A 14,249-nucleotide genomic window follows, 5' to 3' on the forward strand; every position below is an offset into this window, starting at 1 on the left:
TCATCATTTTGTGAGTGACAAAGTGTTTTTGTTGCTTGACAAGCTTTGCTATTGTTATGGAATTATTGTAAATGATTTGTTTTTAGACTCTGAAGTGGAGTTTTTTTTTTCGATTCAGTGGGTGTGAAATTACATACAATATATGTACAATATACAAGAACTGTTTCCTGATCCTGGGAGAGTAGACTTCAATGCCTGTGTTCTGATTCACAGTCTGTAAGTATGTTTTCATATTTAAATAATTTTCCACTGATGATTCAAACGTGAGTTTTGAGCAGTTTAGAGTAGCACTTGTTGTTTGTCGTTTCTCCAATAAAAAATGCATATGGTTTTATACACATAAAATGGTTTTATACACAACGGGTAAAAGACAGTTTAAGTCATTATAATCAGTAATTATGTCCCCACTGGATGCAACAAATGCATTATTTTATTTTGATTTTCGTTTGGAATAGTTTTGGAAGTTTGGAATAACATTTCTATCACACGCTTGAGGTATTCGGCCAATCACAATGCACTGGATAGCTGGCCAATCAGAGCACACCTCGCTTTTCAGAAAGATGAGCATGGTAAAAATCAATGCATTTCAGAAAGGCGGGGCATAGAGGAGAAACAATAATGTACAGTATGTGGAAAATAATGTGTTTTTTGAAACATAAACCACATAAACACATTGCATGACACCAAATACACAAAACAATGTTCTTTTTCAGCAACAACATATGACCCCTTTAAAAAAAACTGTAATAGGATTATTAAAATTAAAAAAGGGTCTTGACAGTGGAGAATGTGCGAGCTCACCATCGCTCTGGACCTTCCTCAGGGTGACTGAGGGGGTAGAGATGGCTGAGGCACGGAAGTTAGCAGGCAAGGTCTCTGAGGAGTCAGAGGTCACGCCCCTCAGATCTTTCTCCCGGAACATCTTCCTCCATGAAGGGGAGCGTGTGAACGTCTTAGTGCCATCCTACAGGACACAGGAACAGAGGAAAAACACCAGAATGACTTCTGAACTCAACTATCAGTCATGTCATCATGGCATCTGACTGTTGAAAGTCCTGTAAGAGGAGTGTCATTATACTTTCAGTGGTGGGAGGTAAAGGATGATCAACATCCAGCTGTGTTCATGTCCCATGGTGCTCACCTCGTCTGGCCTCCTCTCTGTTCCCATGGCGATGAGAGAGTTGTATTCCTTCTCCAGAAGTTGTCGTGCCTGGATGTGGAATAAACATACTTTACATATAATCAACCCGGTCCAGTCAGGAGTAATGAGTAGGCGCTGCTTTCATCTATAAAGCTCTTATTGTTTGGAGACTTGATGAATCAACAGGGTTTCAATGCTAAAAAAATGCATCTACTGTATAAATACACTGTCAGTGTAAATAAATATTTATTTTATGAGTAAATTTCATTTATGAGTAAATTGGAATATTACAGAAACAATTTGCAAGGAAAGCAGTGCTTCTATCCCATTTGTTCAAAAGAAAAAAATCATGGTTTGATGTGCATGTAAGATTTTATTAACATGTTTTCTTATCAAATAACATTTATTCACCCTAAACAAATATGTTTTTCGTATGTGCATTTTCCATCTGAAGTCTGTATAAAAATGCGGACATTGTGATACATTCGTATGTGACAGTTTGAGTTGATGAAAACAATGAAAACAAAATTTCATCATAAAATGTATTATATCTGTATAAACTTCTATTTAGTGGCATAATGAATTTAATCATTATCCCTGACAATAATAAAGAAACAGTTGAAAACTCATCTCTTCAATGAGCACTTAAAGGGTTAGTTCATCCAAAAATGAAAATTAGCCCATAAATTATTCACCCTCAAGTCATCCTAGGTCTATATGACTTTCAGCTTTCAGACGAATCCAGTCAGAGTTGTATTAAAAATTGAAATCTTTCAAGGTGTTTAATGGCACTCAGCGGGTGTTGCATGCATCAGTCCAAAAGCAGTTAAATAAAAAGTGCCCATCCTTAATAAAAAGTATATCACACAGCTCCAGGGGGGAAAACAAAAGCCTCCAGTAACTAAACTATTAATTTTTTTTAGCAAAAATAACCATATTTAAAACTTAATAATCACTTTAATTTAGCTTGCGCCAACAGTTGTACACAGCAGTTCTGGGAGCATGACGTATGAGGTCAGCGCTGCGCTTGTGCCAGTGAGTCTCGTGAAAACCAATGTTTGTTTACAGGATCAAAGGAAGCAAAGTTTCCTTACTGTAGTAAAAGGAAAACCAGTCTCCTCTCAGCTTGTAGCGAAATCCTCCGACATTCTTCTTTACAAATCCTCATTTTGTACTTCTAATTAGTGAACGTTGTTTTGCACTGCGTTTCCACGTGATTCAATTCTGAGCATATACCTCATATGCCATCAGCCCAAAACTACTTCCATGAGTATCAACAGTGAGCGCAAGCTAGGTTAAAGTGATTACTATGTTTTAAATATGGTTATTTTTCTTAGAAAAACATAGTTTCGCTACAGGAGGCCTTTGTTCACCCCACAGAGCTGTGTGAGACACTTTTTATTAAGGATGGGTGCTTTTTATTGAACTTCTTTTAGACTGATTCATACAACACCCGCTGAGTGCCATGGAACAGACAATTTTTAATATAACTCCAACTGGATTCGTCTGAAAGAAGAAAGCCATATACACCTAGGATGCTGCGGGGGTGAGTAATTTATAGGCTAATTTTATTTTTTGGGTGAACTAACCCTTTAACGGCATCCTGCTTAAAATATAAAATAAATAAATAAATTACTAATTACAAAAAGTAACTGATAACAGTTAAATTATGTAATTCTTCCATCACATGTAACTAGTTACTCCCCAACACTGGTCATGTCTGAAAGTGTGTAAAAGGAGTGCTGTCATTGTACCTGTGTGTTCTGATTGGGTATCTGCAGGAGCAGGGCGAGGTCAGTGTAATCAAATGTGTCGTCCAGGGCGAGCAGGGCACCATGCACACCGCTCTCAGTCAGATTATCTGCATACTCCTTCAAGCCGATGGACTGCACCCAGCACATCACACGCTCGTTTGACCACACCATCACATCTAGACAGGAAACACAAGGGCTGGACTATGAATAGACTTCCAGGAGGGTGTTAACCACTGATCATTATTGCTGGATAATCATCGATTTCTATCTTGGGTGATGACTCTGGATTTCATCTTTTGTTTCAGTTGCTCCTGATCTTTCAGATGGACCACTTATGGCCAATGCAACATTTGGACACATGTGTTTTTGTTTCAGACAAAGTCTTTGTCTCTGTTTTGTATTCCAGGGGATTGCATGGGCTTTGCACTTGTTTTGTTGATTCAGCTTCTCCAAACCAAAGTTCAAAGGAAGGAATGCAATCGTAGAAAACTGTCAAACCGTTCCTACTGAGTCATTTAATATGATGGTGACTATATTAAAACACCCTCAGCTTCAGATAACTGCATATTCTGTATATTTCTGTCTATAAAGGGCGGAAAAGCTATTGATGACAACATGTCATGAACAAGGGGCCCGGTTTAGCCAGCATTGCTACTGTTAAATAAAACAAGAAATGTATTTATTTGTTTAAACAAATAAAACTACTACAAACAATTGTCACTAGCTCAAAGAAAGAAAAAAAGAAAGTTAGTTTTATTATATGAAAAACTTAAACTAAGAAAAGATTTAAAATGTTGCTTTGGTGAACTATTGAAATAAAATAAGTTGAAGTTAAAGTGCTAAAATTGCAAAGTCTAAAATGGGAATATTTAAAAACGAATAAAATTGACATAACAAATTACTTAAACTAAAACTAACAAAATTACTAAAACTAAAAATAAAATATAAAAATAAGCTCCAATTCCAAATATGAATTTTATTATTTATTTTTCAAGACTCACTGTGCATGTAGCAACACTCAGAAAAGTATCCCTGCACTAAAGCGAGCAGAGAGATGTGTGCATGCAAAGCTATTCACTCATGCTTAATATAGTCTCATATGGCATGAAGGCATCTGTGTTGCTATGCGATGAATAACTTCTAGATCAGCGAAGGCATCTGTTTCTAATCAAGGTACTGAATGAGGCGTTAACTGCACCTTTAAAACAACTCACAACTGTGAGATTAATAATGCGATCTGTGCATTGTGCTTTGATCAGTTGACTCTTCAAATGTGAAATCTCTATTGTGCCACTGAATCATGTGCATAATGGAAGGCTGGGCCACTCAACGCTTTCCAGACGTCATTGCTGGTAAGGTATGTTATTACTAACAAATGCATTCTGTGTAAACACCCTTCCTCTCTCTCTGCCATGTTCTCATTCACTGTCTGATGTTTTGATGAACTGTACATTCCACAAGTGACTGTTGTTGCTTTTTCCATCTTGTACATTTTGTTTATCAGACTGTTCTGCTGTATGAATTGATTGATGATGCAAAGCAAAGATTAACATGATAAAACCCAATGGGAACTTGGAAAACCACCAGAAAATGTAATGAAATTCCTGCTCTACCAGCTTAGACCAACTTAGACTTCCATGCTAATGCAGACTGGTTTATGCTGGTTTAGTACTGGTTTAGCTGGTGGATCAGTATAACCAGAGACAGTTTATAAGAGACATGCCACTTCCTCAATCCTCAATACAACCATATAAGGAAAACCCATAACGGCAAAGATGGCGGTTGTGTGCACATGTCCCGCCCCTCCCGCTGTAAAGCCAATCATCTGCTTTTAACAGTCAAGCCGGGAAACATTTAAGCCAATCGTCTGGTTCCACTGACGTATGCACACAGTTGAGGAACCCTTGCCCATGCATAGTAAAGGTAAAACATGTGGGGAAAAAGGCATTTTAAACCTTATTTTGGGGTAAAGTCATCAAAATTTTTCTGCGATTTTTATCATATTTCACTGCTGTTTCTATACATGCTGTTTTTATGTCCCGGTGACCAGTGAAAGTGCAGTTCTGACTCTCTGCCCATTCATTTGGATAGGAGCTGGTCTTGTTATTCTGAAATAGCTGCCCGGAAGCATTGCCAAGATGGCGGCCGAGCGGCACGACTTGCCTGAAAGGACTTTGGTATAACTCAGAATGCAAAACTAAGCAAGATTTGAAGTACAGTCTTCCTGAATGAACTAATTAGTGTAAAAGAACAAATAAAAAAAGTACACTAGCAATCAAAAGTTTGGAGATGAGAAAGATTCTCACCGAGACTTTATTTATTTGACCAAAAATACAGTAAAAATGGTAATATTGTGAAATATTATTATAATTTAAAATAACTATTTCCAAGCTTAATATGTTTTGAAATGTAATTTATTGCTACAGTCTTTAGCATCACATGATTCTTCAAAAATCATTCAGAAAGTGAAAAATTAGAAAATAAGAAATAAATAAGAAAATATTTGTTTATTTTTTTTAAAGATAATACTTATTTATTTTCATACTTACGATTAATGCTGAAAACAACTGTGCTCTTTAATATTTTCGTGGAAACTGTGATACATTTTTTTCACAATTATTGGATGAGCAGAAAGTTCTTAATAACAGGATTTATTTGATTAACCTTTCATAACATAAAAAGGGCCAGATTTACTATAAGCTTGCGTCAACTCAAACCTTTATTTGGCGTTATAAAGCTAAACTAAAGACACACGGTGGGAAATTAGCGCTGAAAAGGCATGGACATGACTCACCTTATCGAATACGCATTTGTAGGAATTTCCCTTTTGATCGGTAAATTATTGGGGAGTAGAGTATTAAAATGAATCACACAATGCGATTTACTAAGATTTGCTCGACAATTCACTGGTATTTGCAGCATTATTTAACGCTCAATAAAGCAGTCGGTAATTTGCGCTGCTCTTGGTGCTCTTGAAATGAGATGTTGTGTTTGTTGTATTTATTGTGCACCTTAGTCAGTCAGTAAATCACATGAAGAATTTTCCCCTACCATCTGCACTAATTTCCAGTTTATTTAACCTGGCCCTACATGTCTTTACTGTCACTTCCAATCAATTTAATGCATTCTTGCTGAATAATGTTGTTAGTTATAAAAAAAAAAAACGTACTGACCCCAAACTTTTTCAGTAGTAGGGATGTAACGATTCACTCCACTCACGATATGATACAATTCACGATACTGGTTTCATGATACAATTTCCTCTAAACATTTTCCAATTTACTACACAGAGCCTTAGATCACTGACAAGCTACACAATATCATGTTCATAATCGCAGGCGATACATCGCTGAAAGCACGTGATGGAGATTTTCTACTAATCACAGAACCGGCTTTACTGACGAGATGCACATGGTAATCGCATTCCATTATTTGCAAGCTACAATAGTGTTAATGGTGTGTAACGGACACCAACATGCCATGCAAGGGAACAACATCATATGCAACTTGGAAAAGACCCCTACAATGACGCTGTACCCTTGTACTCAGTGTTAGGGATCTCTGTTAGCAAAGATAAGCAAGTAAGAAAATGAAAAACCTTTATTCTGGTGCTGGCTCTCATCTCTCCTCCTCTCCAGCTCCTTGCGGTCATAATTGAGGCGCTTCAGGCACATGATGCCATAATGCAGGCTCACCCTGTGGGGTCAAAAGGTCACAAGGATCAAGAGAGAGGTTGCTGGGTTTTCTAAATTCATTAGGACACTCCACCCTGACAAACTGTTACAAGAGCTGACCCCAGGCACATCAGAGACTAGGAAAGGCCCTAAGACACACACCTGCACCATCAGAATAACGGATTGGTATTAAATGGAATGAGGTTAGGAATGATAAAGAGAAGGAAATACCTGTGAAAACTGTCCACCATTTTCAGCTGCCCACGCAGCTCTTTCTTGGTCAGATGGTCCAACATGCGGGCGTCTACCAGTGACTCCATGAAGTAGCTTCTGTACTGGGGCAAACCCAGACTGGGCAGCCAATCATTGCCCACCCACTCATGGTTCATATCTCCATAAGCCAGGATCTACCATAAAGGAGGGCCAAAAAACATGCTTCCTATCACAATTGTATTCAACTTCATTCATTACTATGTGTATTTGATGCTTACAAATCCAAAAAAAAAAATACTATAATAGTATATATTGCTATTACAGCTATTACCCCACATTTTCTTCGGAAAAGAAAACATTTAAGATATCTAAACTAAGATTAATATTTCACAGAAAATGTTATATATTCAATTAAAAAGAAATCTTAAATAATAAATATATTATTTAAAACGTAAAATTGTAAATAATACATTGACAACAATACATTATTTTAACATTTTATTTATTGTAAGCACTATTATTGAATTATGCGTTTAAAATTTGGAAAATCAAAAATGTAAAATCTGAAATTTAAATGATAAATATGTTTTAATCTTGAGGCCAGAACAAAAAATCCTTACTGTTGAGCTCCGACCTACCTTCCATTTATCAAAAAGGAAACAGCGGTTAAGCGACTCTATGTGATTTTGATACGAATATAGACTTCATTTACTCTTAAAGATAATTTAGTCTCAACTATCTGATGGCACCATCAGTTTGAAAGTGTTTAATGGACGTATTGACATTACTCACCTGATCCCAGCTAATCTCTTTCAGCTCCTTGTGTGCAGAGGTGACAGCATGATAGGAGAGAGGTGAGAAAGAGGAGATAAGGAACGCCGCAGAGGGCCAGCAGGAAAGACACATCGATGGACAGGAAGAGGAAAGAAGAAAGAAGAGGGAAAGCAGGAAGAGAGGTACAAAGGGAGGAACAGACTGTTAGTGACCGGGTCATTAGTTGCAAGCAGTTCACACTGAAACAGAAAAAAGAGGGAAAGTTGAGGATGTTCAACACTACAGCCTAGCCAGACACACAGAGGGGGAGAGAGAAAGAGAGAGATGCATCAACACATGTCTGATCACTCCACTCTCTCCTCGTGCTGCCTCTCATACTGTCCACTAGGCGGCAGAGCAATTTACAATCCAACACTCCTGGTGTTTATTTTTATCCAGATGAAATTTACTATTATAAATGTGCACTGGAATGAAGGACAGTCTAATTAATACAGAAATATTCACAAAAGGAATATCGCTTCCAGTAAAGTATCACATCAAAAACCATCAGAAGTGCAGTCATTGGTGGATAAGAGGTTTTGTCGATATCCATTCTTTAAATGTATTCTAGTAGTTGATGGCTTCAGCACACATTATTTGGATCTGTTACATGTTCTTTTCTCAAACTAGTAATCTAGTCAGGCACCAACAAGTACTGACAGAATACAAAAAAGTGTGGCTACTAACTGGTTTGGTGGCTGCGGTCAGGGACTCCATCTCAGCATGGGTCATCCACACGTTACTGGTTGACTGTGGTAAAAAAAGAAAACAACACTTACAGTCAGAATTACTGTTTATTAGTATTATTTTGGGTAGGGTGAAAACGTCTGAGATCACACTGAAAATCAGGGATTCACACTCTAATGTTTAATGACAAAGTAATTTTATGATATAAAAGGAATACAAAAAAAAAAAAAAATCATGACGCTGCACTCTTTCTAGGCCACTAATTACAATTAAATCAAGTAAATTTGTGATACTGATCATGTGTGTTTTTTGATCATTCGTTAATCAAGTTCATACAGCTCAAATGCTACTGTCAATAAAAAATAAATAAATAAATAAATAAATAGTGCTGTCAAACAATTAATCACATCAAAATAAAGGTTTTTGTTTACGTAATATATGTGTGTGTACTGTGTATATTTATTATGTATATATAAATACACAGTGTTTATTTTGAAAATATTTACATGTATATACATTTATATATTAGATTTTATATTATATATAAATATATTTATTATATAAACATAACATATTTTTCTTAAATATATACAAGCATGTGTTTGTATTTATATATACATTATAAATATACACACATATATTATGGAAACAAAAACTTTTATTCTGGATGCGATTAATCGCAAATAACCATCTGACAGCACAAAAAAAAAAAAAAATATATATATATATATATGTATATATATACATTTTGACATTTACGCTACTTTTCAAATGTCTGAGGTTAGAAGTATTTTTCTTTTTTAAAGAAATTAATACTTCCATTCAGCAGAGGAAAGACTGCAAAGACTTTTACACTGGTATAAAAAATGGTTTCAAATAAATGTTACTATTTTGAACTTTTTAATATACTGAAACCAGTTATTTGAAATAATATTTCAGAATATTACTGTTTTTCCTGTATTTTTGATGTAAATACAGCCTTGGTGAGCATAGACTTCTTTCAAAACCATTTCAAAATCTTACTGACCCCAAACATTTGAACGGTAGTATATGTTCATTTTTCATTTGAACTTTTCACTTAAATTGTTTTGCTGAAAATATAATGTGTAATAAAACTAAATGAAATAAAATGATAAACAGAGCTATTTTAATTGCGATCTTTATATTTTTGGACCCCACTGTACAATTATTAAAGAATCCTCTTCTTTTATGGTGCATTTAGCACATGTAAGTGTGTGTGTGTGTGAGTGTGTGTGAGCGTACAGAGCGTGTGCTGGCCGGGGCGGAGGGGCTGGTCAGGGACACCATCTCCTGGATGGCCAGTCTCAGTTTGAGGCGGTGCAGAGGGTTACTGATGCCGATCTCTCTCTGGATCTCTGTGTCTGACAGGTTAGCCATGATGGCTCCACTCTTCACGTTAGCACGACAGGCTGCCACGTACCACGCCGGCATGCCCACCCACAGCTGAAAGAGAGAGATAGGTGACCTTTAGGAAAGCACAAAACAAAACAAAGGTGCTAACAGAAAGCGCCTTTTCTTAGGACATCAAAGTTACAGAGAGTGTAAGTAGATGGTCTGACACAACAATGCCATATTTTTAAACACAATAGCACATATCAATGTAAAACGAATCAAGCCCCTTTCTATTCATTGCAACGCTCAAGATATGGAGTCATACTTCCAGCCAGGAGACAACAGTGGGGCCGTCCCAGGATGCAAATGGTAGCCCCTGTCGGCAGGCCTCCTCCAACAGCTCATGCCTAAAAGAAAGGGAAAGAAGTAAATTCAGTGCAAAGAATAAGATACAGAGTGAGAAGAAAGACTGCACTAGACTGGTAAGAGTAAAATTACTTCTTCTTGCTGCGACGGTCCTTGTCCACTGGACCGGCCATCTTAGTGAGTCCGAGGGCATCCCCAGAGCCCAGGTCATCTGAGGGGGTCGAGGCTACAGGAGGCACAGGAAGGTTAAGGGTCGCAGTTAAATGAACAGTGGATATTAAACACTCTAATGCCCATTAAAGAAACATTAAGATGTTGAAGGCAGTTTATCCTGATGCAGTTATCAATACCGCATTGATTACCATTTTTGCATAATAATATTTGGTAATTAATTGCATACTGCAGATATAGTTTACAAGGTTTTTTTTAGGAACCAGGTCTGTTTCTTCTGAAGATCTGAAAACTGGAGTAATGATGCTGAAAACAGCTTTGCATCACAGGAATAAATTACAACTTCATATATTAAAACAGAAAACAGCTGTTTTAAATTGTAATAATATTTTACAATTATACTGTTTACATAATTGTTTTTATCAAATAAATGGAGCCTTATTTAAAAAACATGAAAACATCTTACAAAGCTTATAAATGCTAGTGTGCACATATAAAACAAAGTTTTTCTGTTCCAGGAGAATGAACCAAAAATAGCGATGACTCGATGTTGTACTACACCGATTTTTGTCTAATCAAATGCTCTCTAGAATGAGAATGTTTCTCTCTAGCGCTAAAGGAAACAACTGGCATGTAGAAAATCATGTTGAATAAAGGTTATTTGTTATTTAAAAGCAAATGAGCCCTTTGATATGTCCCAAGCAAATGAGTGGGTTCATTAGGAACAAGTCAGCAATTTCTTAGGAGCTTTAAGGAATGTTTCAAGATAATTTAAGCATATCCCTCTGATTTTGTGCAGAGCTATTTTTTATTTTGTTGTCAAACATTTTTTTTTTAAAGGGATAGGTCACCCAAAAATTCTGTCATTAATTACTCATCCTCATGTCGTTCCAAACCTGTAAGACCTTCATTCATCTTCAGAACACAACTTATGATATTTTTGATGAAATCCAAGAGCTTTCTGACCCTCACATGGACAGCAACACAACTACCACATTCAAGACCCAGAAAGCTAGTAAGCACATCATTAAAATTCATCTCCCAAAAGAGTCACCATCTGCTGTCAAAAATATCTAAATTTGTTTTCTGAAGATGAACGAAGTTCTTCCGGGTTTGGAATGAGGATGAGTAATTAATGACAGAATTTGGGTGAACCTTTAAGTATTTTTTTTGTAAGTTAGACTCACCCAGAGATGCTGACTCACGTCCAGGCTGACCCATTCGGACCTTATCCTTCTTCCCAAAGAGCCGACCGATGGAAGACTTGATGCTTTTCTTTTTGCTGGCCTTGTGGAGGGAGTCCTGGCTGCTGTTTGAGCTGCTGCCATCAGCTGAGAGACTGGAAACCCACAGAGAGAGACAGGGAAAGGTCACTTAAAAAAGGCTGAAGTGTGAAGGGAAATACATTTTGTACTGTGCAATCTCTGTGTAAAGATGGATTTCAGGCCGGGTGGTTTAACGCACCTGCGGAACTCACGACTGTCATCCAACATTGCACCAGGGTGAGTGTGGGTCATCCTGTCCAATCGCAGCGCACGAGGGGTGGGAGGAGGGGTGGAATCCAGAAGGGCCAGGGACCTGTCGTCATCTTTGTTGTTCTGATGGGCAGAATGGAGTCAGCTGTTTGCACGTTTATTCAGTGTGTGCTAGCAATGCATGTGAATAATCCCACCTGTCTGTCTGTCTCGCGCGCTGGGGAGTGGGGCAGGCGGGGAGTGGAGTGCCCGGAGCTGGGTGGAGAGGGTGATGCCAGGGTGGAGGATGTGAGGGAAGGGGGGATGAAGCCGCGGCCTGTGCTGTCCCGCCCCAGAGAGGTCGGGGGGACTGGAGGGCCGTCCAGAGCCACGCTGCTGACTCTGCTCTCGATTTCTTCAGCACGAAGCTCTGTGCTCTCCTTCTCTTCCTGAATCAGCCTGAAGAAAATATGAAGGGAGGGTAAGACAACGGCTTCTGTAGGTATCATGAGGCTAAATTCAAGACTTTTTTAAAGGTGTGTTCACACCAAACATTATATCTATAAAGATAACTATAAGTATAACTATATTAGCATTAACAATGGACGATACTGTTCTTTTTAATTTAAGCTTGCATTGCAGTTTTGTCATCTACCATTTTAAATGCCTAAATTCTTTAAAGCAGGATGGATTCTGGTTGGCTGTATAAAAAAATTATTGATCATCAGCTGTAAGTGAAAGTGATCCAGTGATACTGTTCCCTTTTGTCATTATCCTTATAGCTATGCGGTGGACTTCCCTTCGTTCTAACGATTATTGAAACTTTACAGTTATTGTCCTTGGTGTAAAAGGTGTAAACCTTTCCAAAGACCACCTAAATGGAAATTGCTATCATATTTTTATTTAACATAATTTTATTTTCCATAATTTTAAAATCCTAGGGAATGCACTTGCAAACTCGAGTTCTTCAATGCCACTAATAGAGCATAAAATATAAATTTACCTTAAATCTACTTAAATCCAACAAGAAATCAATCATAAGTGCTGTATTCCATCATAAAACATTAAATATTAATACAAATATGGAATGATGGCTCCAATTTCAGGCCTTGAATGAAAAAACAACAACAATGTTTTTTTAAATAAAATACTTTTTTTATAGTTACAAAATCCTAAGAACAGACAGGATAAAACAAATAGAAATAAACCACATTTTAGGATGGTAAATGTCATTCAATCTACTAGTTATGTATGAGGTTAGTCATTTTTTGTTGTTGTTTTTTGAAAGACATGAATATTTTTATTCCGCAAGGGTGCATTAAAACGATTAAAAGCAACAGTAAATATGTTTATTTCAAATAAATTTTGTTCTTTTGAAAGTTAGAAGAACATTTTTTTCACAAAAATATTAACCATCATAGCAGCTTTGCCATCACAGGACTACATTTTAAACAGATTAACCATAAATGATATTTATAAATGTACATTAATTTATTATGTAGTTTGTAAAACGTCCAATCAGGGTCACGTAAACTCAAAACTAGTGAGGTTTTCGTAAGAGTTCAAGCAATCCACCAACTACTTGATTTTGAAAATACTGTTGTGCACCGAGGTTCCCTGCCATATACTGTCCTGCTCTTTCCCATTAACCTCCCTTTCTGAGCGCTCTCCATTTTAAATGTCTTTCCCATTAAGTAAAGGTTTGTTTTTTCAAGCGGTCTCAAGGTCCCTCCGTCTGCAGTAAACTCACTTAATCTCTTTGTTGATGGCCTCCAGCTGCTCCTGCAACATGATAGCCAGAGTCTGCACATCTGTCTGGCCGCTTGGCGAGAGCAGCTCCGGTTCGAAGAGCGTATGGCGATCCTCTTCATCATCAGAACACCTGTCCTCCACGCCACCCTCGAACCCAGTGCCCAGCAAAGCTCCGCTGTCCCAGTCGCCGTACTGCACATGAGAGAGGTAAGAAGTAACTTGTTTAACTCCATATTAAACTATTTTTATTCATTTATTTGCAGGTTCGTACAAAGATGTTCTCACTTTGCTAGCTTCCTCCCTTGCCCCGCCCCAGCGTCCACGATGAGCCCGTCTGACCACGCCTCCTGTGCCTGTGTTTCCATAATGATCTAGGTGAGTGGTGGAGCCAGCAGGAAGTGACCCACCTCCCTGGGAATACCGCAGCTCCAGAGCACTTCCTGGCAGAGACCTGAAAGAGACGCAGAGGAGGCCATGGTTTATGATTTATGCTCAGTTTTTCCCCACTTTTCACAATGCAAATGATTTCTGATGGATAAAATCATCTCATCCCGTATGTCCTTCCCTCAATAAATATTTTGTTTCACTCAGAAATAAAAAATACTGATTACATGTTTTTTTTGTATTTTTACTTTAACATTATATCATTTAACATTTGAATATAAAAAAATAAATAAATGTAAAATAACTCCTCTTCATTGGTAAAAAGGAAGTTAGTATTTAATAGTAAGTTAAGTTAATAATAGTATTAATTTATTGGAAAAAAAAAAATCTTGATGAACCCAAACTTTGAATGTTACATACTGAAGTAAAATTGATTGTGAATGTCTTATCATGGAAACTTCAGCATAAAGAATTAATGAAGCAGTCA

General features: G+C 37.3%; 1 protein-coding gene across 1 annotated transcript in view; it reads right to left on the reverse strand.

Moving 5' to 3' along the window:
* Positions 1–14,249, reverse strand: part of LOC132145046 (liprin-alpha-3-like) — a 53,241-nt gene that overhangs the window by 3,422 nt on the left and 35,570 nt on the right. The window contains exons 16-30 of the mRNA XM_059555762.1: positions 13,664–13,829; positions 13,377–13,570; positions 11,845–12,085; positions 11,637–11,770; positions 11,360–11,511; positions 10,134–10,227; positions 9,961–10,042; positions 9,546–9,746; positions 8,283–8,345; positions 7,575–7,601; positions 6,801–6,976; positions 6,494–6,591; positions 2,896–3,071; positions 1,142–1,210; positions 802–964 (exon numbers count right to left, since the gene is read on the reverse strand). Of these exons, the coding sequence (XP_059411745.1) occupies positions 802–964; positions 1,142–1,210; positions 2,896–3,071; positions 6,494–6,591; positions 6,801–6,976; positions 7,575–7,601; positions 8,283–8,345; positions 9,546–9,746; positions 9,961–10,042; positions 10,134–10,227; positions 11,360–11,511; positions 11,637–11,770; positions 11,845–12,085; positions 13,377–13,570; positions 13,664–13,829 (2,036 nt within the window). The remainder of the gene's footprint in view (positions 1–801; positions 965–1,141; positions 1,211–2,895; positions 3,072–6,493; positions 6,592–6,800; positions 6,977–7,574; positions 7,602–8,282; positions 8,346–9,545; positions 9,747–9,960; positions 10,043–10,133; positions 10,228–11,359; positions 11,512–11,636; positions 11,771–11,844; positions 12,086–13,376; positions 13,571–13,663; positions 13,830–14,249) is intronic.

This window comes from Carassius carassius, chromosome 1 (genome assembly GCF_963082965.1).
Source record: "Carassius carassius chromosome 1, fCarCar2.1, whole genome shotgun sequence".
Lineage (NCBI taxonomy): Eukaryota > Metazoa > Chordata > Actinopteri > Cypriniformes > Cyprinidae > Carassius > Carassius carassius.